General features: G+C 44.8%; 1 protein-coding gene across 1 annotated transcript in view; it reads right to left on the reverse strand.

Annotated features, from left to right (window-relative positions):
* The window catches only part of FOXO1 (forkhead box O1), a 36945-nt gene extending 11328 nt beyond the window's left edge, over window positions 1-25617 (reverse strand). The window contains exon 1 of the mRNA XM_072134461.1: window positions 24434-25617. Within this exon, the coding sequence (XP_071990562.1) occupies window positions 24434-24970 (537 nt within the window). The 5' untranslated portion in view covers window positions 24971-25617. The remainder of the gene's footprint in view (window positions 1-24433) is intronic.
* Window positions 25618-26210: the final 593 nt, after the last annotated feature.

Here is a 26210-nt window from a genome sequence, read left to right on the forward strand (position 1 = left end):
CCAGTCACTTTACTGGCCAAAGGATTTATTTTTTATGCAAGTTAATCAGAGCTTTCCATGGAAGGAAGGAAGGTTTCTTTGTCATCTTATGGACATGGAAAGGGAAATAAAAAAAAAAATGCAAAGACGTAGAAACAATACTATAGTATATACTTGAGTAGAAGCCGAGGCCCCTAGTAATCCAATTCCCCTGTGCCGCAGCCTCCCCTAGTAATCCAATGCCCCGTGCCGCAGCCTCCCCTAGTAGTCCAATGCCCCGTGCCGCAGCCTCCCCTAGTAGTCCAATGCCCCGTGCCGCAGCCTCCCCTAGTAGTCCAATGCCCCGTGCCGCAGCCTCCCCTAGTAATCCAATGCCCCGTGCCGCAGCCTCCCCTAGTAGTCCAATGCCCCGTGCCGCAGCCTCCCCTAGTAATCCAATGGCCCGTGACACAGCCTCCCCTAGTAATCCAATGGCCCGTGCCGCAGCCTCCCCTAGTAATCCAATACCCCATGCCGCAGCCTCCCCTAGTAATCCAATGCCCCGTGCCGCAGCCTCCCCTAGTAATCCAATGCCCCGTGCCACAGCCTCCCCTAGTAATCCAATGCCAAATGCCGCAGCCTCCCCTAGTAATCCAATGCCCCGTGCCGCAGCCTCCCCTAGTAATCCAATGCCCCGTGCTGAAGCCTAGAGCTACAAATAAAAAACAAAATTATAGATTTTTCTAGAAGTGACAAATCACCCAAACTAGGCTTTTTTTTCTGTCAAACCTTGACACATCAAGCTCAAAAAGCCATCACAACAGCTCCTTTTTATTATGTATTTTCTGGTTGAAATATAAAATCATTGCTCGATTGCGATGGGCAACAGAGCAGTTTAATTATTTTTAGACAAAATATGTTGTAGCCTTTACTCAATGCTCCTCTCCTCCTGGCCACTAAGGAATGAGCCATAACTGGCCATGGGGATGTAAGGGAGGAAGAGTGATGTATATCCAGCGCAGGAATGCCCGGTTTTCTCTCATTAGCTTCCTGTTCACATTAACTTCCAGACTTTGAAGTTTCGTTCTGACAACCTTTGGCCTAGTGGTACATGGTATGCGGCCTGATAATAGCTTTAGGGCTGCACAACAAAGCACAATTTGTATAATAAGCAGGTATTGTCAGAGGAGGCCAGTTCCAGGGCTTGCCAGAGTAACCCTTTCATGATCAGAACAACCAATTCTGTACATTATAATTATATAAGTGTTATTATAGACACTGGTAGACAGTAGAGCATGCACCCCTGCGGTTTGTATTGTGGTTTCAGTGAGGCTATCTGATGTGGCTCTCTGGCTACCTGATGGTGCTGCCAGAAAATTCTTTTTGCCTTGTATTGGAGAACTTCTCACAACCCTCTATCCATAACCTGTATATACTCGAGTATAAGCCGAGATCCCTAATTTTACCACCAAAAACTGGGAAAACCTATTGGCTCGAGTATAAGCCGAGGGTGGGAAATGGATTGGTCACAAACCCCCCCCCCCTTTACGCGCCCGTCTTCTGTACATCACGCTGGGCGATGGGGGAGAGAGCAATGGCAGCGCCCGGCGCGATGTACAGAAGACAGGAGACGGGCGCGGAAGCCAGAAGAGGACCCCCGCGGACATCAGGGGAGCAACGCTGCAGATTGGGACCACCGGAGGGTGAATATATAAGTTTATTATTTTTAAAGTAATTTTTAAGTGACTTGTGACTCGTGTATAAGCCGAGGGGACGTTTTTCAGCACATCTCAACGTCTTCCATTTAAGGACTATAAAGGCCACTGTGCTCTTAGGAACCTTGAGAGATTCAGAAATTCTTTTGTAACATTGGCCAGATCTATATCTTGCCACAATTCTGGCCCTGAGCTTATTGGGCAGTTCCGTAGAGCTCATGATTTTCATGTGCTCTGACATTCACTGTGAGGTCTTATATAGACAGTTGTGTGCCTTTCCTAATCAAGTCCAATCAGTTTAAAACACAGCTGGAGCCCAATCAAGGAGTAGAACCATCTCAAAGACGATCAGAAGGAAATGGGCAGCATATGAGATAAATATGAGTGTCACAGGAAAGGGTCTAAATTGTATATGATATTTTAATTCTTATTGTTTGAATAATTGTTTGAAAAATTTAAAAAAGGGGTCTGAATACTTTCCTTACCCAATGTATCACAGAGAATAATCAGAGCTGTGTGTTATAACGAGCCAGGGATCGGTTTATAGCCACAGGAAATAATTAAGTTTCCTACTGATAATTATTATATTTGTATGAAAAGGTATGTCCCGAAATGGATGTAACCCTTTAAACACCATTAGTCTATCCTTAGAAAAGGTCATTGGTGTTAGATCAGTGGGGGTCTGGCTTCCTACCAACAGCTTGTAAGAATTAGACAACTCTAAACTCTCGGCTTTAAAACACACACACATTGTAAAACCAATTTCTCCATAATTTTTTTTAATCACAATACCCCAACCCCCTCCCATAAATCGTATACAATCTGAGAATGCAAGCAGTTCAGCTTTTCATTACAACACACAAGGGAGACATTTTACATATAAATAAAGGGCCTGTCCTGGGTTGCCCTAATGTACTGTACTTTGACCATGCCTCAGCGAGATTACCACCTAGTTTAAAAAAAATAATAATAATGAAAGTTTTCAATGGTCTCTGGACCACATCTCTGGATCACAGCGAGGCAACCCTGGCCACACCTTATTTTAATGATATTTAGCATATCTTGTGAATGTGTCACCGTCGCAGAGATTCAGCACGGCCATAAAAGTCCATTGTTCATAGAACATACAAACACGCAAGCCGAGTGACTCCTAATGGCCGCTGGGGTGTCATGTGCAGCTCACTGAAGCCGGGACACAAGCACTTGCCAACCTTTTCGCTTTCAGATTAGCTGGACAAAATGGTTTAATTCCAAAGAGCTGAGGGGGTGCAGGGGGGGGGGGAGACCTGCTCTCCACATGGTCAGAGGTCATGAATTTCTAACAAGAAGTTTCCAATAAACAACAAACAGTCCCCGTTGCATGTGTTACGTAGGTCGCTGCAGAGATCTTATCCAACTGTGTCACGAAAACCTACCTGCCAATGACCCCTGGCACAGCAGTGACGGACAGCGCACCGCTCCCAAGGCCAGCCACTAAACAACAAAAAGTGGAGTTTGTTACATTCTCACCAACTCTGACGTTATCAAAGGGACAAAGTCAATATTGGGGCTTATTTCATTACCAAAATTAAAAATATTTGACTAAGAATACTGCTCAATCACCAAAAGAAAAAAAATTATACTGACATGTGCAGAAGCCTCATTCCTTATACAGAGCTGCCAGGCAGAGGCTGTACATACACTAACATCACAACATCAAACCAAACCAACACACAAAATAATATCAAAGATAACATCTGCTCGTTTTATAATGGTTGATGGATTTAAAAGAGTTTTAAAATACGGATGCTTTATTTCAAAAACAGCTCCTCTCCTGACTATGGGTAGAGCCACCAAGCTCCATTCATTTCTATATACATCTGAGCTGCAATCTCAGAACAAACAATAATCAGGGGTGGCTACAGGCTGCCAGTCCTCTCCCTGTCCTTACCAGAATGCTGTCCCTCTCACTGCATGGTCAGTTTTTCACGCACCCCATGGTGGGTGGAGCCAAGCGATGATGGGTGGAGCCAACCAGCAAAGGCAGAAAAAGTATGAGGAGCGATTGTACTGATGGGAAGAGACTGATTTAAAGGACATCTATGAGGATTAAAGACTATATGCTGATGAGCCTGAGGGGCTCCAGGCTCAATTAACACCTATGGAGCCTGGAGCCCCTCAGGCTCATTTGCCTACAGTCCTTCATCCTGGTAAAAGATGCCCTTTAACCTTGGATGGCATCAAAGGCACCATTGAGGGGAGGTTTATTGAGTGATCCTAGCGGTCACACATCAGTGACTCAGAGAATAAAGCCAGGGTAGGGGTGTCAGATTAATGAATAAATATAAGTTTAAAATTCTAAATTCTACCATAAGCAAAAAAAAAAAAAAAACCCACACACTTTAGTTGGTACTACCCCATCTTTATGCACACATTCCCCACAGGACACAGATGGATGATGTCACCATTACATAAACCATATTTAACGCATTGAGAATCATAGCTCCTCACACTGCATTCGTCATCTCATCACGGCCCTTAGTCACTCCTCGTTAAGTAATGGCAGGATAATATCCACGCCCGGATTATGTAAAACTAATTGCTCGGCACCTCGTTGGATTTAAGGAGCACCGTGTAGGGTCTTAGAAAGCATCACAACCACATAGATCTAGTAAAACTGCAGCTTCCAGGCGATCAGTGGTCGTCCTCCTCCTAACCAATGAAAACAATCCTGTTAATGTTTACATCAAAAGCTCAAGTGTTAAAACTGTCCCTAGGAACATTTACTAGAAGCAGCAGGTAATCCCCAGACCTGGCGCCTAGCGAGTCTGCCCCAACCTGTTCCTTGTGATTTAGCTTCTCAAACATCCCAGCGTCAGCAAGTTCAAGTCAAGTCAGTGCTGAAATAATACACAGGGCTTCAGGGGGAAACATCATGACTTTGTGGATCGGTGGCAAAGCAGTTTTTACAGGAAAATATAAAAATAGCCAAGTCCTCATTCAGTGGTCCTGTATTTCTTTGTATTAACAAAGACCCCAGCTAAATCAGTTTACATAAAAGAAAATGTTTTCTTGGTATGGACTAGAAAAAAATATTGAAAAAAAATACAATGTGTGGCACATGAAAAACACCAAAAAGGCATAAACAGCTTGGCGGAAAAAAAATCTGAGCGAGAGAACAAGCAAGGCGAGGGTGCCAAAAAGAATTTAATTGATCGGCGCAGAAGCGTAAACAACTGCTGCCTATTTCTGTAGCTGACCCTTTGTTATGGAGGAAAACCGAAATATCCGGCTCCTACATTGATATTATTTGTGTCCGAGCAGCCAACATGGACCCATCGGTACTGTTATGCCGCCAGCCTCCGTGTTTTCAGCTTTCACCAGTATTATTTTGCAGGGCACTTTAAAAAATATTTATGAGGGTAACCTAAGGATATGACGGAAGAAAACCAAAAAATCCTGCAGGTAATGGCACATGTATTCCAGCCAACAGCAGACATTCACTTATTATCCCAAATCATTTCTCTTAAGAAAAAATAGATAATCACATTTGAAATTATTGCATCCAATGACTCCTCAAGCTGCAGGGAGCTAGAACCTCTGGTCCAGTTTTGTGCCATTTATCACTTCATATGGATCTAAAGTAGGAGATCTCTTCTCCAAGCACCACTCCCCTCACTGCTGTAACGGGCTTCAGTATGACTACTGCAGCAGTTACTCAGGGGCTTTGCTGTGCTCAGTGAAGAGATCTAACACAATGCACCAGAGTACTCCAAGTCCAGCTACAATCCTGGAATATGAATGCATTTCCCAGCCCTGCTGACACACACACACACACACACGCAAAGAACATTACATGGAATGTCAGATGAGAAGAGAAGGCACAGCTGTAACCTTGGCCTGCATACCTGAACACCAAGAAATTAGTTTGTACTGTTTGGGTACATTACCAACAGTGTGGTAGACGTATCAATCTGTCTAAGCGAGAAAACTGAATTAATTTGCACCTGATATGCCCTCCACACATTTACTGAAGGTTTTAGACCAAATTTTAGGCAGCTTCTCAAATTCTTCCAAAAAAAAGAGACGTGTCCTCGACAAGTAGGTGGTGCAATAGGACAGAAAATAGCACGTGTGCTAGAAATTTTAATACTATTGTGCAGCAAACTAGACCAACTAAAAGGAGGTGCCAAGAAGGACACGCCAGTCCTCTCCCCCCCCCCCCAAAACGGGATCTCATGGCTTCCCATTACTAGCCAATTTTAGGTTATAAAGCATAGAAGGAACATGCACACACGACGTGGTACCCCATGCCACACATGCCAGGGGAGTACAAGCTATAGGTTCAGAGAACGAGACGGTTTATAACAGGATCATGAATTACTAACGTGTGTGAAATTAATTGCTAGTCTCACATCCATTCTGTTTAGTTTGCTGTATAAGGAATAACTCTGCAATTATAAGCAGCTTTACATCGTCACTTAGCAGACAGTAATTACTCATCGCTATACTTATTATCCAATTATAATTGCTACATTTGATCTCGCCGTGTTGGCAATAGACTTTTCCTTTTTAATCGCATGGAGAAGCCGTTGGCAGAGCTATTTTTCCAGTGTAACAGGCTTCTCCGACCACTAAAGTGTTAATATTTTGATACAGCAGCTCATAGACTATGCTGCACTGTTGCATATAACTGTATTACTCCAAAAATGTACAGCGTAAAACACATCATGTGCAGAGGCAATTTGTATGGCATCAAGAACACCAACAGAAGGAACAAATATGTACATTCAAATATTTATATTTATTTATTTGAGACAGGTCACTTCTGTCCCATCATGGATAAGTCCGCTTCATCCACAGATACGTGGAGATGTCTTAATATGAATAAATAGCACGTTATAGAGGAGCTGAGCAAAATATTCACATTTTTCAGGACTCAATCGACAGTTTTTCAGAGTACAAGCCCTGACACAATAGCAATTGCCAGTAATTGTGATTATTTTCCTCTATACGCCACCTCCATACCAAGTGGGCATGGCCGGTGATGCACTACCTGTAGCGTACGCATGCATCTGTAACAGGTTAAGGCACAATTCTACGCCAGGCAGGACCTGTAGTAGCACAGTGTAGTAGCAGGGGGAACATCATATGTAGCCAAAAGATGCACCAACATAAATATCCCCCATAGTGTCCCATCTGCAGGCAGAATGTTATTGAGCAGGAGGAGCTGAACAGATAAAAGTAAAATGTAGCTAGGCAGCCATTACTGTAGAAATAGCAATACAACTATACAAATGTGCTTGGGCCCCCCTGCTCTAAAACATACTGCTGACGGATAAGACCGTGTACCACGAGTTCAGCTCCTCCTGCTGCCTGTAGATGACATATAATGGTTTACATGCATCCCTTTAGCTATGTGAGCTATAAGGAAATCCCCTGTGGTTGCCCTCGGGCCAGCGCGAGAAACTACGTCTGTTTTCTGTAGCACATTCAGTTATCAAACAGTTTCCAGCTTATTGAGGAGATGCAACGAGTTGTTGGGTGGGGTCCTAAATGCAGAAAGCCAATTTCCAACCCAAAGTCCATGGGCATTGCGAAACTTGGCGCATGGAGGTGTCCCCCAAACTATGGCTCTCCGGCTGTAGCTGAGCACATGGGTGGGCGGGCACTGGTGTGACAGTATTCGGTAATTCCTACATATTTCTTTCTCATCCCTACTGAACTATGTACAAAGCGGTTATTGTATATGCACTGCTAAAAGTAACAAATACCGTAAGTGGATTTACATATATGCAGCGCAGGACTGACAGTGGTTAATAGATCTTTTTATACAGTCCCTCAGTATACAACATAGGCTGAGCATACACATCACATAGCTGTCCCTGCGGGGCAATAGGATCAACTTGCAGGTTACATTGCTGTAAAATACTGCAAAGACAGGCAGGGTCCTGCGGTAATAAAATGCATGTTCAGATTGGAGATGTGTCCATATCCCCAAATCTAAGGCCCCTTGCACCAGCATGTACTCTTCTCACGCTGCAGAGTGGATCCGCTGTCCGCATAGCGCCCATTGTTTTGTGTGGAAGGCATAAGTCGCAAGCAAGGGCAGGAGTAGGCTACAAGCGGGTGCAAAGGTTTGCTATTGTATTACTGAAGTAATTGGTTCGTGGGGAACGTCCCTGCACCACATTTCTACATCCTTTTATTTAATGCCTTACATCAAAGCATTGTAATGGCTTAAGTGGACGCATAACACGACCCACTAATCTTGGCTGAGCTTTATGGAATCTGCTGATACCAGCAGAGTAATATAGTAAACACATGTGCCATATATAAAGTGAGGGGGTCACAGACTCTCGCTGTATTCGGGGAAAGAATTTACCCTGCGCTCCTGTCTGTGCTGTAAATAACATTAGTTATCGTCACCTTGGATTTCTTCAGAGACAAGCCACTGTTTGTTGGCCAGCGGCGAGCTGCCACCTCCAGGTGGTCTGGTTTACAACAAGTAGCCCATGAGGGCGCTGTGCTATAGCTTTAATGTGAGGGCAGAATATAACGGATCATATGGAGGGAGATTTACAACAAAAATAAATAAATCAGTTCCATCTATCTTAAAGCAGACCAGTCACCAAGTAGGGAAAGAAAAGGCAGATGTTTATATGCAAATCAGCTGGTAATAGTCAAGGGGGCGGCATACATTTTATACTTTGGCTAGTACAAGTCAAATTCCATATAATTCTGGGGACCCCATTTATTGAAAGGAAGGAATAATATTAGCTACAATATGGCACTCTGCATTTTGTATTTGAGATTATGGAAAGCATATTACGTAAGGTACATGGAACCAGTTGGATCCTTTTTACCCCCCTTACTATCCTAATGATGGCCCCATTGATAAGCGCCACCTCCTACCCGGTGCACACACATGTTATTCCCTGTAGATGCCCTTTCCCCAGCTGCCAGATTTCTCAGGAAAAGTTAAAGAGTGTTAGATAGCGGCTGCTGTTTTTAGGTTAAAGGTTAGCAGATTTGCTTCGCTGGTCATGTGCTCTGCCGGCGATAAGCTGCTGAATGCTCAAATGTGAAGAAGAGGCTTTAACAGTGCTGAAGCTTAGGAGTGGAAAACTCATCATTATGTAGTTAGTAGGAATCCATTTAGATTGCCGAGATTTGGAGTCTTGGAGTTACAACACAACACAGATCTTCCAGAGGTAGATGAATTTTTGCCGACTTTGCCGAAATGAAGATCCTGAGCAGGGACTACGTCTCCAACCTCTTATAGAAACTAAGTGAGAAGAAGTCTTACAATATTCCCTGCAGGGACAAGGTTATTCTGAAATATTATAATTTAAAGTAAATCTACCACAACATTTATCCACCAGTGCTTTGTAGGGGTTAAAAACCTGCATACCATCGTCAAAAGATAAGTCTTGGTTAAAAAAAAAAAATCATTATGTAAATTAGTCTTCTTGGCCCCAGGGAGGCATTACCAGAGCCCCTGCAGCCGGAACCTGAAGGGGCACCTGTAATGCCCCCGAGAGCCCTTCAGGCTACAATTACCCTTTTAAAAATAAAAAAAATTAAAAAGAATCACCAGCTATTATCCTTAATAACAGTATGCCAGTGTTCAGGGTTTTATCATCTAAATAGCACCAGTAGTGTTTTGTAAAGTATAAACGATGTCGTATATTTGTTTTAATTTACAGAAGGGAATTCAAAGATCTGGTCACATAACATGAAATGAAGTCTATGGTGGGAAACCCATTAAAAGTGAGCAAGTCTTCCTATCCATCATTCCCCTTAGAGCAGGCTGGCGTGCTTGAGGGATAGAACTGCTTTGTTATACTTTGTGATCTCTAATCCAAGTCCGTTAACTTGAACTCTTCAGAACGTCCCTAATGTTGCATAATTTGCAGCCTTATTACTTGGCTCTGTCTGAGGACACTGCCGGAGGATAAACTTCAGCATTTCTCATTCCTGTCCTCTTCTGCTCCTCTACAGCTGTGGGCCGGCTTGCAGAAAAGCTTAAAAAGACATTGTATTGTCCAGTGAACTGTATTCCCCCATCAGACTAGCACTACAAATACAAGAGGCAGATCTAGTAAGTTATCCTTAGAGGCTTCTATAGCAAGTAGTCTTATTAGAGAAGGAAAATGCACAAAATGTAGTAGTAGTGTGTTTGAGATATCCAACCGAGTAAAAGAGTCAGGAAGTATCTTGCAATGAACATGACATACTATAAGGATGATCACTTGATGCAGGCTCTATTATGAAATATTTGGCTATTTTGGGATGTTACCTTAACTATTTATTTGTATACTGACTGCTTCCCTCTGTTCAGTTTGGTTTCTGTTCTTAGAAAACCTACAGTTCAGGTAGGTCAGTGTTGAATTACCCGATACCAGATTCAATGGTAAATGTTATTAGAACTGTGACCACGACATAAAAGCTGGCACTGTTGGTAAGAGTTGGGCAAAGTAAAACAGTATGGAAGCAGAAGGGGATGCAGCAGTGGGGTCTTGTGCACGCTCCGCTATTGAGGCCAGTGACAGGACACGGCCATCACCCTGCAGCCTCTGTCTGAGGCCAATATGGAAGGTTATGCTGGACACAAGGGGAGGTAGCGGCAAGTGTAGTCTTGTTTGCTTAATAATAACAATAATGATGAGAATGATAATAATAATAATAATAATAATAATAATAGGGTGCTACAAAAATAAATAAGAAAAACAAACATCCACAAAGTCACCTATTTCACAAGAAAAAAATAAATGAATAAACATGAGATTCCACGTTTAGTGCATTTGCTACTACTACAAGGCCCATACTGAATACAGGATCAGCACCATACAGATCAGTAATGCCGCTAGTATGGGACATCTGACCCACAGATAGGAAGATTTTCCCCACAAATTTCCATACATAATACCACAACATATATGGAAAAATCTGTTATCTGTAAAGCCGCAGCGCTGTACAGTTCCTAGCACCTGCTCACATATTTTTTTAGCCTGTAACTCTCCAATATTTAGTATATTGTCCAGCATTTCCATGTACCCGGCATCCGTACATACACTACTCTCTCAGGAGGAGTTCAGCTCAGGCCGTTTTTTGGAGTGCATACTATTATCAGTCAGGAGCTGTATACGGGACACGTCAGGTCTGAACACTTCTACAGAAATTTCTATAGAAAGAAAAGAAAACCCCAAAGCCTCGTGTACAGAAACTGAGTAAGATGGTGACGCATACATTACACAGCAGCCGGGTATAGGACGGGATCTATCATCGCTTAGCTGTCAGCCAGTCAGGCGTGTTACCCTACAAACCGCTGGGATTAAGAGAGGCACAACTCCAGCATGTAATAGTAACACAAAGAGCAGGTCTGTCACTGCAAAACGCGCTGAAATCTAGCAAAAGGTAATAAGGCCACCCGGCTTCTTCCTCACAGATTGTAAGCTCTTGCGAGCAGGGACCGAATGATCATTGTATTATCCATTGATGTAATTACTCTATAATGTCCTATATTGTTTGCACTTGTAGCCCATGATCTGTACAGCGCTGCAAAATAAGAGAAACATAAAAATAAAGACTTATCGTTCCCATTTTTCGTGCACTTTCAGGTCAACAATTGTCAGAGCTGTTATCCACTAAGGACAATGCCACACATGGCGTTTTTAGTCCCTCGTTAAGCATGCGTTTTCAGTCAGTTTGAAAAAGCATACATTTTTGTCTGTTTTTCCCAATTATCTTAATAGATAAACAGGTTGTAAGCAGCTAAATGCATTGTAAACGGTCAAAACCAAATGCGTTTTCAAAAATGCATGCGTTTTTAAACGGACTAAAATCGCCATGTGTGGCATCACCCTAAAAGTTTGTGATAGGATGGGCCGAGAGTAGAGCAATGGGTGTTGGTGGGATGAAAAGGTGTCCGTAATCGGTACATTATGATGAATCGCCTTCATCATCTTTATAGACATGTTAAACATTTACAGGCAGTCCCAGGGTTACATACAAGATAGGGTCTGTAGGTTTGTTCTTAAGTTGAATTTGTATGTAGGTTGGAACTGTATATTTAATAATTGTAACCCCAGCCAGAACTTTTTTGGTCTCTGTGACAACTGGATTTTAAAAATGTTGGGTTGTCATAAGAACCAGGATGAAAAATAAAGCTTCATTACAGACGCCTGTGATAACTGTTTATTGTAGCCCAAGACTAAAGTACAGTAAATTACCAATATCCAGTGGTCCGTTTGTAACCTAGGGGTCATATACAAGTCTCAAGTCATATGTAAGTCTTAAGTGTTCTTAAAGGGGTTATCCGGGTTTTAAAAACTAGTGAGGGCAAGGCTGGGGAGGGCTATTTAAAAATAATAAACATCCACTTACCTCCTCCGGCGCCACTGATGTCCCGCTCCGCGGTCCATTCGATCCGTGCCCCTGTTTGCTTACAGGGGCACGGAAGCCGCGCACAGGGAGCTTCTGGTCCGCGATGTGGCCGGGTCCTCCCATCCGTCCCCATCTCCCAGCGTTGAGCGAGGTGAGTACATGTTTATTATGTTTAATTAGCCCGCCCCAGCACTGCCCTCAGTAGGGGACCGCCTGTATATAAATGTATTTTCTATAGAACTTTGCCGCATTGTAGAAGTAAATGGACCATCATACCAACGCATTTTTTCCCCCAAAGAGTGCCAACTGTACTGGGGCAGGCAATTTTGACAAGAAAACAGTAGTTACTTACCGGTAATGATGTTTCCTCGAACCACGACGGCACCAACCAGAGAGAGGGATCCGCCCCCAGGGACAGGAAACCTGAGCATAAAAACATGCTCCTCCTATTCTGCCTCAGTGTTTACAGAGACTTGGAAGAGCCATATCATTAGTACATCAGAAACATATAAATCTATATATCGTTTTCCATGTATGCGTAATTTATATATATATAATATATATATGTGTTTTTTTTTTTGTTTTTTTTTGTATGCAACACCCGTGAATTATCCTATAGAAACATAGATTTTAGGAAAGAACACCCTGGGTGGGAATATACCAGGTGCCGTCGTGGTTCGAGGAAACATCATTACCGGTAAGTAACTACTGTTTTCCCCTTCACCACGACGGCACCAACCAGAGAGATTTTCAGAGAAAAAGTATTAGGGAGGGATAACAGGGGAGAGAACCTTCCTCCCAAAAGAAAGTTCAGATGACCCCGCCACATTCACCCGATAATGTTTGAAGAAGGTGTGGGGGGTAGTCCAACATGCAGCCTGACAAATTTGGTCCAAGGAGGCATGTCTGAATTCTGCCCAAGAGGTGGCTAGTGCCCGGACAGAATGGGCGTGAATATTCTCTGGGGCAGATTTCTCAGCCAGTTCGTAAGCCAATTGTATAGTGACTCTAATCCATCTGGCGATGGTTGCAGATGAAGCCTTGGAGCCTTTGTTTCTTCCTGAAAAGAGAACAAATAAACTATCTGATTTTCTCCAGGATTTTGAAACCTCTAAGTATTGGAGAATACTGCGTCTAACATCAAGGTTATGAAAAGATTTTTCACCTTCTGACCTAGGATTTGTGCAAAATGATGGAAGTATTACCTCTTGGGACCTATGAAAATTAGAGACCACTTTTGGAAGAAACTCAGGATCGGGTCTAAGAATAATCCTATCATGTAGAACAGAAAAGTAGGGGGGTCTACATGACAACGCTGCTACCTCACCTACTCTCTTTGCCGAGGTGATGGCTGTTAAAAATACTGATTTTAATGTGAGAAACTTAATTGGGATACTTTCTAACGGCTCAAATGGAGGACCCGATAATGATTTCAGGACCAATGACAGGTCCCAAGGGGGGAGTCTAGATCTAATAGAAGGACGAAGTTTCACTGAGGCCCTAATAAATCTAGATATCCAGGGGTGACTAGCTATATCCTGGTCATAAAGAGCTGCTAGGGCTGACACCTGAACCTTCAATGTCGCTGGTTTTAACCCTTTCTCAAGCCCCGACTGTAAGAAGTCTAGAATAAGCTTAAAGTCTGGGTTATCTATGTGTATGTCATGATTTCCTACAAATGAAAAGAAAGCCTTCCATGTTCTAAAATAAATTTTGTAGGTGATAGGCTTCCTGCTATTCTGCAAAGTGGATATTACCCGAGAAGAGAGTCCCCTATTTTGTAGGATTAACCTTTCAAGAGCCATGCCGTTAAATGAAGCCCTTTCACTTGAGGATGACAGATAGGACCCTGGAATAACAAGTCTTTCCTGTCGGGCAGTATCCACGGGTCTGCGATTGACATATCCCTGAGACTTGAAAACCAAGCACGGCGTGGCCAAAACGGGGCAATGAGAATCACTCTTGCTTTGTCCCGCTTTATCTTCCCCACCGTTCTTGGTATTAACACCATGGGAGGGAAGGCATAGAGTAGATGGTAGTGTCCCCAATTCTGGGAGAATGCATCTATGGCCAGGGGATGGTCTCTGCGATTTAGGGAAAAGAAGTTTTTTACTTTCCGATTCCCTTTGTTGGCGAAGAGGTCTACTTCTGGATACCCCCACAATTTTGTTATCATGTGGAAAATTTTTTCGTTCAGAGCCCAATCTCCTTGGGAGATGATATTTCGGCTCAGAAAGTCTGCCTGGACATTTTCTGTACCCCTTATATGTACTGCATTTAGGGATTTGAAGTGAACTTCTGCCAACTGAAAGATCTGAGAAGTAATTTGCATTAGGTGTAACCCTCTTGTGCCTCCCTGTTTGTTTATGTAGGCTACAGTAGTAGTGTTGTCTGACCTTACTAACACCCTCTGTTCCCGCAAGAGTGGAAGCGCTGTTTTTAGCCCTTTTAGTACTGCCAATAACTCTTTTGCATTGGAGGATAGGCCGTCTTCCTGAGGTTCCCAGTTGCCCTGAAAAGACTGATCTACTACTTGGGCCCCCCATCCCCAGGGGCTGGCATCTGTAGTAATTATTCTTTCCCAGTCTAACACCCATGGGAGACCTTGTGTTAAGTTTTGGGGAGCTAACCACCAGTCTAGAGATTTTAGTACTACGTCTGGAATCCTTATTTTCTTGTCTAGGGATGTTGGACGCTTGTCCCATGTGCTGAGGAGAAAATTTTGGAGTTCCCTTGTGTGATACTGAGCCCAGGGGACCGCCTGAATGCTTGCCACTAGACAACCCAGAAGAGACATGGCTCCTCTGATGGAGATTTCGGGAGTGGAGATTAGGTCGGTTACTCCTTTTGTAATTTTCTCTTGTTTTTCTAGAGGAAGGAAAGTTTTTTGACACTGGGAATCCAGCAGTACACCCAGGAAACTTTTTTGTGTTGACGGGGTTATACAAGACTTTTCTAGGTTTCTGATCCAACCCAAGAAATCTAGGATTTTGCATACCCTGTCTACCTGGTTCCTTACTGCATGTTCTGAGGCCCCAACTAGTAGAAAATCGTCTAAGTACGGGATGAACAGACCTGGCTCTTTTCTTATAAAGGTTGCCATTTCTGAAATAACCTTTGTAAAAACCCTTGGTGCGATGGCAATGCCAAAGGGAAGTGCTCTGAACTGGAAATGTAAGATCCTTTGATCTACCTGAACCGCAAGTCTTAGGTACTTCTGGTATTCCGGATGAATTGGAATATGGTAATAAGCGTCTGCCAGGTCTATCGACGCCATAAAACATCCTGGGAATAGCAGATTTACCGCAGACTTTAAAGTTTCCATTTTGAAACTTGGGATCTGAAGATGTGAATTTAAACCTTTTAAGTTTATTATAGCTCTTAATGACCCGTTGGGCTTTTTCACCCAGAAAAGAGTTGAATAAAATCCTTGACCCTTTTCCCCCGACGGTACCTGACACAGTACCTTTTTGGAAAGAAGAGTAGCAATTTCCGACATCATTGCTAGTCCACCTTTTCCGGACGGGACTTTTGTGATTCTGAATCTCTGAGGAGGGAGAGTTGTAAAGTCCCAGGTTAACCCTTGTGAGATGGTACTTAGGATCCAGTTGCTGTCCGATATTGTTTTCCAGGCCTGGAGGAAAAAGGAGAGTCTTCCTCCTACCTGGGGCCTCATGTCATTGTGGATGGGAACGGGCTGGTTTGGACTGATTCCTAGATTGGTTAAACAAGAAACCCCTATTCCTCTGTGGCCTGGAGGAATTTGGTCTGGAGTCTTCCTTTCTCCTTTCAAACCTTGCCCTACGAAAGGACCGAAAGGATCTTGATTTATAGGGAACATAAGGGGAAGGGAATCCTTTCCTCTTATCCCCCGCTTTTTCTAGCAAATCATCCAGGACGGGACCGAATAAAAAATCTCCATTACAGGGTATATTACACAGTCTACTCCTAGAGGCCAAATCGCCCGACCAGTCTTTTAGCCAGAGGGCTCTTCTTGCAGAGTTTGATAGTGCCGCCGATCTTGCAGATAGTCTTAGACTATCAATCGAGGCATCTGCTAAAAGAGCTGCTCCTTTCTGTATATTTGCAATAGAGGATTGCAGACTTTCTCTAGGGACTTTATTTTGTATATCATTCCCCAAATGGCCTAACCACATCAGTACTGCACGGGCCGTGCAAGCGGCTGCCACAGCCGGTTTAAACGCATTTGTCGAAGATTCCCAAGTTTTTTTAAGGTATCCATCCGCTTTCCTATCTAGAGGATCCTTTAGGGAACTAATATCTTCAAAGGGTAGGAAAGCCCCACGGGCCATTTTTATGATTGAAGCATCCACTTTAGGTGGAGGGCCCCAGGATGAAGTCTGCTCCAAATCAAAAGGGTATTTCCTTTTAATCGCCCTGGAAATAAAAGATTTCTTGTCAGGGTTTTCCCACTCCTTTGAAATTAGTGTGGAGATAGTGTTGTGAATGGGAAAAGTGCGTTTTTTCTTTTCCGCTAAACTTTCAAACATAATGTCCTGGACTGATTTTGGCTCTCTCTTTTCCTCAATATCCATAGTGGCTCTAATCATTTTTAACAACTGATCAGTGTCCTCCATTAGGAATAAAGGACGCCCCGTCAATTCCTCTTCAGAGAGCGAAGAGGTTGTCTCATCCTGAATAATACCCTCTTCTTCAGAGTTTGAAGGGTCTTCCAGAGCTGTTACAGTGGAAGGCCCCGGAAGATTTTTATCCGGTAATATAGGTGTCGGATTAATCGTTTCTTTTACTGTCAATTGGACCTCTTCTCTAATTACTGAACGAAGGGTCTCCAGCCATGAGGAGGATTCCTCTGAGATAATTTTCCCAATACAGGAGGAACACGTATTCTTTTCGTAACCAGACGGCAACTTCCTACTGCACATCCTACATTCCCTGTGGTGTGTTTTCCTAGTGGCTTTCTTGGGAGTATCTTCTCCCTAAAAAACCGTTAAGAATCAGAACATTAGTGTGTGTAAGTAAAAATGCCCCATCGGGTAACTCACCACACCATCATTACCGGAGTTGGGTTCTTCAGGGGTTCAGGGAGCTCACGCTTATCCGCCATTCTCCTGGCCTGAGCTGCAAAGCACCAAATGCTTACTGTTGCATGGCGCTTAAATGTGAAGAAAATCCAGCCAGGCCACACCCCCTTCCGGTTCCTACTTTGCCGGCTCGATCTTATTTGCATATACACATATGCACAGAACGAGCCCAGCCTGCTCAAAAAATACCCCGGTGGTTAACTCACCGGGATTCTCTCCCCTGCCATCACTCTGTCCACCTCCGTTCCGGCAGCACCGATGCGACCCGGAAGTGAAGAGTGACCACTTCCGGTCGCGCGTATCCGCACAACAGCGCATCCGGCGAGGCGCAGGACAGGAGGAGAGGTCCACGTGGAGCCGGCTTTCCCGCAGAGAGACGCGACGCGCCCCTCGGTAAGCAGAAACTGTGGGCACCCGACGGAACCAACCAGAGGTTCCTTCACCCACGCTCAGGTCCCTTCCAGGGACAGGAAACCACTGAGGCAGAATAGGAGGAGCATGTTTTTATGCTCAGGTTTCCTGTCCCTGGGGGCGGATCCCTCTCTCTGTTTGGTGCCGTCGTGGTGAAGGGGAAAAAATGGTAGCCCTCAGCAGAGCACAGAGACATCGGGAGGGGCGACAGACTTGCCCTAGCATGGGGCAGAAGAATCTGATGCAGCATAGTGGTGAGTGGTAGAGGTGCCGCTGGAGCTCTCTACATACAACACACACCAGACACATTTGGTGTGAAAAGTTCCCACAGATGTTTATTTTGCAGTTACCCCAAACCTACAGGTCACCCCCCGCACATCAACAATACTGAACACTCATCAGGTTCCATGATCACACCATTACCCTCCCGGCCCCGGTGTGAGTAACCTATGCAAATACCACATCTGTACAGGACACTTATCTGAGTTTTGGGGAATTAGTCATAGTACGAGAGACGCTGGGATTATTCACATCTCGCACACTTGTGGGTTTCTGTCAGTCTGCTCCACCCCTGCTATTTCCTCTGCTGACACCAGCCTGGCCCCAGTAATGTCATCTTACTACAGAAAACCACATCCAGTGATTTATCTTCCTCCTACAGATTATATAAGGACATGACATGGGGCACCTGCTAATTCCCCATTGGGGCCTGCTGGAGGATTCATGTGACCGGGATGCATTTCTGTTCATCTGGATAGGATTATCTTGGAGAGGAGTACATTAATTTCGCATACATAGGACGGTAGTATAAAGTTCTGATACAGGGATTGTCCAGGGATTTTTTTAAATTATTAAAAAAATATTCCTCTATTCCATGCACTGGCCATGTTTGTTTACTTCCTTTGGGAGACGTCAGCGGTTACTTCCCAAAAGGGGAATAGCGCATTTACAACCAATCACAGCCCTCAGCGGTGACCTCAGCACAAATGGCAAGTCACTATTGGTGAAGTAAACAGTCAATAGTATAAATAATTTACTTGACCGTCCCTTTAAAGGGGTTGTCTAGAATTGCCAATTTTAAGCTAGACAGAAGAGGCTATATTTACCTTTCTTTTCTCTCAGCATGGGTGCCGCACCCCTGCCCCCAAATAGGGACATGAAGGGGACAGCATGCTCCCACCACCGGCTATAACCGGTCTCCGCCATACAATGCTGAGGAATACACGGTCTGATTCCCGATAGCCCCTATGAAAGCCAATAATGACCAACTCCAATCCACCGTTTATGGGTAAAGAATCTATGAACCAAGTAAACTCAAAAAAACTAAAAACTATTTTAAGCCAGTCAGCACTAAATAACACCAAAAACAAAGCATGTAAAACCTAAAAATACCGGATGCACTACGTTCAATGCATCTCCACGAATCCCCACCAGCCTCGCGTCGCACGCTGTATTCGTACACTCACATACTAATTATTTTCCGTTTAGTGCTTCATTACTTTTACAAGATATTAGTCGTCAGGAGCATTTGTTGCCATTGTTATAAAACCTTCAGCATAAGCCTTCGTTTATAGAGCAGGTTTATGGTGCGGATCTTCAGGTCTTTACAGGTTGGGAGGCTGACGAGGTGCGCTAATTATTCAACATTTTACCAGCTCAGAACAAAAAATAAAATAAAATGCTCTACTAAATACTAATGACCCTTCTGGCAAAAATAAAAAGAGGTGAAGACACAATTTGCCTTTGTTTCTCGGATGGCGTGTAAAGTTTAATCCCTGCAGGAATGTAGGAGAACCTTCCCCATCGAGGACCTGACAACAGCTCTGGAAGGGCTCGGAGATATTGGGTGAACTTTGAGCATGGAGGTTCCCGGCAGGGAAAGGGCACTTACTGTATACAGCGTCATGAGTCACCTTTATGGAAGAAAACTGCTTGGCACCAACTAACACAAATAGTCATTGGAGAGGATGCCACCTTGAAGATACAGGGCATAAAACTTGTAAATCATTGACTTCTCACCAAAGTTATAAAGATACTTCATAAAGACACAGCCTCTTACCAGGGAGCTACAGACCATGCAAACTATAAAACCAGTACAAGACCATCCTAGCGACCTTCCACCACTCTGATCCTCTTATAAAGAACAAATATACACACACACACCACAAACGGTCCACATCGGAGGAGAGCAAATACACAACCAATACAAGTCCATAATAGCGACCTTCCACCACTCTGATCTTCTTATAGAGAACATATATACACACCACAAGTGGTCCACATCGGAGGAGAGCAAATACACAACCAATACAAGTCCATAATAGCGACCTTCCACCACTCTGATCTTCTTATAGAGAACATATATACACACCACAAGTGGTCCACATCGGAGGAGAGCAAATACACACACGTATATCTAATCATAAAATCAGTCATAAACCAACTTCTTCTCATTACCCTTTATAAACATTTAAGGGGGGAATCCAAGACCAGAAAAACATTGACCGTTACGTCTTTTTGCGCAGTAGTGATCAGACCCATTTTGTAGAACTATTTTTCAGAAACTAGTAAAATAAACCAACCTCTATGAATACAAAACATTAACATTCCCCAATGTGTCCATACGTCTTTCTAAGACCTTCCGATAGGTTGTTGACACTTGAGGGAGAATCAGGACCTGGATAAGGGACTCTCCGAGAGTCATTTTTATTGATGACATTTAGTATTTCCCCTTTTAAAATGATATAAAAATGTAAATAATAGACACATAAGGAAGAAATATAGAAAATAAAAAGTCACACAAGTGAGATTTCAGAACTCATGATCTCCGGTGAAAGAGGTTGGTCCATGATTGATAACATATGGGACAGTACACCATGTACCAGAGGACAGACATACCTCCTGTCTGTTTACATCAGGGGTCTCCAACCTGGGGATTTAGAGCTGTTGCGAAACGACCCCTCCCAGCATGCACTGGGAGTAGGAGAGTCACAGGTTGGAATTTACTGGTTATATGACTGCAACAACCGAATGTTACACATAGACCGGTCTGTGACTGGATGTGACTGCAAATACTGCAAGTCTAGAGCCACATAGGGAAGATCTATTAAAAATATAGAAAAATATACCATAAACAAGGCAATAAAACACAAGGACTCTTCTCTTACGATGCCTCAAGAGATCAATGATTGTTGATGGATGACTATACAGCTCCATGTACAACCCCTGCTTTTCTCAGAAAAGTGTGACCTGACAATGAGCTCTTCCTCAGGATACACTCAGGAAATGTGTCACTACACAATGTACTATTGTCGGGTCACAATGAGGAGCAGCACACATACAACTATAGTCACATGCAAATCAATACATGGACAAACCTAAAACCTGCTAAAAGTACTACGACTACTGTACATGCAACCCACTGCAAAGATACAAATGTACTACAGGTACCGACAGATAGCAAGTCATACACACAACCCACAAGAGGTATTACCCACTGCAAAGATACAAATGTACTACAGGTACCGACAGATAGCAAGTCATACACACACCCCACAAGAGGTATTACCCACTGCAAAGATACAAATGTACTACAGGTACCGACAGATAGCAAGTCATACACACAACCCACAAGAGGTATTACCCACTGCAAAGATACAAATGTACTACAGGTACCGACAGATAGCAAGTCATACACACAACCCACAAGAGGTATTACCCACTGCAAAGATACAAATGTACTACAGGTACCGACAGATAGCAAGTCATACACACAACCCACAAGAGGTATTACCCACTGCAAAGATACAAATGTACTACAGGTACCGACAGATAGCAAGTCATACACACACCCCACAAGAGGTATTACCCACTGCAAAGATACAAATGTACTACAGGTACCGACAGATAGCAAGTCATACACACACCCCACAAGAGGTATTACCCACTGCAAAGATACAATATACTAAAAGTGCGACAAGTACCAAAATAATGTAATGTAATATAAAACAATCCTAGAAGCACTACATCCCCCCACCTGAAATACAGAGCATGCATAAAATATACTATTGCCCACTGTAAAGGGTGGAGGGGGTCCATATAGATTATTCTAATCTATAGCAGAGAGAATGTACCACACAACATACTACCCATACCAGGCAGTGCATGCTATACACATGTCCTACCATTAGAGGAAATGCAATGTATGCATCCTCTAATACAGCGTACCATAGATGTAACCCACTGGGAGCAGTACAACCCCTGCCAGAGAGAACTTTAACCACAAGTTATATATGCAAGCCCAACAACAACCCAGATGTATAACCCATGCTAGAATAGAGAGGGTGCCACACATACTTATACTAGCCATATGTAGGGTTTTTATCACACACATACATACATCTCACTCTGAGATGAACCTGTATACACAAATCTTCTCTTTAAAATCAGTGCATATCACACATATAACCCAGCAACATAAACATGGCATATACACACACACACACCACCTATAACAGTGACAGCATGGCATATACACACACACACACCATCTATAGCAGTGACAGCATGGCATATACACACACCACCTATAACAGTGACAGCATGGCATATACACACACACACCCCACCTATAGCAGTGACAGCATGGCATATACACACACACACCCCACCTATAGCAGTGACAGCATGGCATATACACACACCCCACCTATAGCAGTGACAGCATGGCATATACACACACCCCACCTATAGCAGTGACAGCATGGCATATACACACACCCCACCTATAGCAGTGACAGCATGGCATATACACACACCCCACCTATAGCAGTGACAGCATGGCATATACACACACACACCACCTATAGCAGTGACAGCATGGCATATACACACACACACACACACACACACACACACACACCACCTATAGCAGTGACAGCATGGCATATACACACACACACACACCACCTATAGCAGTGACAGCATGGCATATACACACACACACACACACACACACACACCACCTATAGCAGTGACAGCATGGCATATATACACACACACACACACACACACACACACACACACACCACCTATAGCAGTGACAGCATGGCATATACACACACCCCACCTATAGCAGTGACAGCATGGCATATACACACACACACCACCTATAGCAGTGACAGCATGGCATATACACACACACACACACACACACCACCTATAGCAGTGACAGCATGGCATATACACACACACACACACCACCTATAGCAGTGACAGCATGGCATATACACACACACACACACACACACACCACCTATAGCAGTGACAGCATGGCATATATACACACACACACACACACACACACACACACCACCTATAGCAGTGACAGCATGGCATATACACACACACACACACCACCTATAGCAGTGACAGCATGGCATATACACACACACACCATCTATAGCAGTAACAGCATGGCATATACACACACACACCATCTATAGCAGTACCAGCATGGCATATACACACACACACACACACACCCCCCATCTATAGCAGTGACAGCATGGCATATACACACACACACCATCTATACCAGTGACAGCATGGCATATACACACACACACCATCTATACCAGTGACAGCATGGCATATACACACACACCATATATAGCAGTGACAGCATGGCATATACACACACACACACCTTCTATTGCAGTGACAGCATGGCATATACACACACACACCATCTATAGCAGTACCAGCATGGCATATACACACACACACACACACACCATCTATAGCAGTACCAGCATGGCATATACACACACACACACCATCTATAGCAGTACCAGCATGGCATATACACACACACACCAGCTATAGCAGTACCAGCATGGCATATATACACACACACACCATCTATAGCAGTACCAGCATGGCATATACACACACACACCATCTATAGCAGTACCAGCATGGCATATACACACACACACACCATCTATAGCAGTACCAGCATGGCATATACACACACACACACCATCTATAGCAGTACCAGCATGGCATATACACACACACACCATCTATAGCAGTACCAGCATGGCATATATATACACACACACACCATCTATAGCAGTACCAGCATGGCATATACACACACACACACCATCTATAGCAGTACCAGCATGGCATATACACACACACACACCATCTATAGCAGTACCAGCATGGCGCATATACACACACACACACACACACCCCATCTATAGCAGTGACAGCATAGCATATACACACACCATCTACACCAGTGACAGGCAACTCCTCTGAGCCCTATTACAGTAAGTTGCAGATTATCATGGGATGGCTCCTCTAATCAGCCCTGAGCCTTGGAGCCCGTCTAATATCCGTGCAGACACAGACGTGGTCCCCAGCGTCTCATCCCCTCCAGACAATCCCCTTTAGCAGAGATCATCCCATTGTCAGGAGGCGGTGGTGCCGGTGTAATACGAGGAGTTGGGTTACATGGCACAGAAATCTGACACCCAAGTACTGGCACATCAGGTGTCAGGGATCTCCTCTGGGGGAAGAACTGACTTATATTTTACATACATTGGCGGACTACAACTCTCAGTATGCGCTGAGGAGTTCTCCAACTAGAATTGGATCTGGTCCCTTATTCCTTGTTTAGCAATTGCCATGGCAATGAGTGACATCATAAGTCACCAATTGACTTTTAAGGGCTTGTAACGTGACACTTTATAGCCAATTCTTTTTTTCCCCAGACTTAAGTAACTTAGGGTTAAGTTAGAAAAGCCACATGAATGTTGTATCATTGGCAATCGTGATTATGGATCTAGGATCGCAGGTGATCGCTCCGATCTGACAGTTTTACGACAGTACAGTAAAGCTGCTCACCTTCCAGCCGGCGGAGCTGTTGCTGTCCCCCTTGTCCTTGAAGTAGGGGACACTCTTGACCATCCAGTCGTAGATCTGGGACAGGGTGAGCCTCTTCTCGGGGGAGCTCTCTATGGCCTGGCTGATCAGGTCGGCATAGGACAGGTTGCCCCAGGCGTTGCGGCGGGAGGAGCTGCTCTTGCGGGGCTGCTGGGCTCCCAGGGGGGCCGGGGAGGAGGCCGGGGACAGGGCCGGCACGCTGGGGGGCGCCTGCAGCTGCGGGGGGTGCTGCTGCTGCTGTGGCTGCGGGGTGTGGGGGTGCAGCTGCAGGACGTCCTGGCACTGGAAGTCGTAGTCCTCGCTCTCCTCCAGGAGGCTCATGAAGTCCACGTTACCGGCGGAGGGCTCCGGCTGCAGGGAAGGAGCCGGGGACGAGTTGGCCGAATTACTGGGGTTAAACTCCGGACGGGGCAGCGGCCAAGTACAAGACCGGGGCCGGGACAGAGGCTCAAAATCCGGGTCTATCTCCACCAGCGGGGGCTGCGGGGCTTCGGCCATGGCGCGCGCTTTCACTCTTTACCACACGCGGAGGAAGGGGGGGAAATAAAAACTTTTCAGTCACTTCATGAATCTGCGTCACACTTCTGCCTGCGTCACCTCACAACAAGTAGTGTGCGTCACTCCGCCGCGCAGCAGCTCCTCTCTCCTCGGCTGCCGCCTGTTGAATGTCCGACCTGCCCCCCCGGCAACAGGCTGCCGTTTACTGGAACCCACCGTCACGAGGCGGCACCTCCCACTTCGACAAAGAAGGAGGGGTGGGTGGGATCTCTGTGACAGGACGGCAACCAATCCCCGCGCGCTGTCACTGTCACCACCCCTCCTTCTACTAACTTTACCCAAGTGTTACCGCTGAGTGGGCGGGAAAGAGGAAAGCGACGTCACGACTTTAACCCTAGCTTGGATTTTCCCTGGCTTGTGGATGGGAGCATGTGATTGGCTGTGCCATCTCCGGGCTAAAGAGGAAGGGGTTAATATCCAGCGCCGGCCGATCCCATGTTGTTATTATGATGATGATGATGGCAGTGTGTGGGATGGCGAGGAGTTGCGTGGTTTGTTTATGTCCCTTGCGTGCAACGTGTCTGCCGCACTGGCCACACACAGGCGGCGCTATCCAAAGAGCAGAGAGGGGAATGACCCGCGGAGATAAGGCGCCCGAGCACGCGGCCCCAGCGTGATAACAACAAGTCACTGACATGACAGGACCCGGGGAACTACAACTCCCAGCATACCCTGCTAGCAGACTAACCTGACAGAACCTGGGAAACTACAACTCCCAGCATGCCCTCATAGAAGACTTAGTTATAGAACCTGGGAAACTACAACTGCCCGCATGCCCTGCTAGCAGACTAATGTGATAGGACCTGATAAACTACAACTCCCAGCATGCCCTGCTAGCAGCCTGACGTGACAGAACCTGGGAAACTACAACTCCCAGCATGCCCTGCTAGCAGCCTGACGTGACAGAACCTGGGAAACTACAACTCCCAGCATGCCCTGCTAGCAGACTGACATGATAGGACCTGGGAAACAACAACTCCCAGCATACCCTGCTAGCAGATTAACCTGACAGACCCTGGGAAACTACAACTCCCGCCATTCCCTGCTAGCAGACTTACATGAAAGAACCTGGGAAACTACAACTCCCAGCAATCCCTGCTAGCAGACTGACTGACAGAACCTGGGAAACTACAACTCCCAGCATGCCCTGCTAGCAGCCTGACGTGACAGAACCTGGGAA

Source organism: Engystomops pustulosus, chromosome 2 (genome assembly GCF_040894005.1).
Source record: "Engystomops pustulosus chromosome 2, aEngPut4.maternal, whole genome shotgun sequence".
NCBI classification, from domain to species: Eukaryota; Metazoa; Chordata; class Amphibia; order Anura; family Leptodactylidae; genus Engystomops; species Engystomops pustulosus.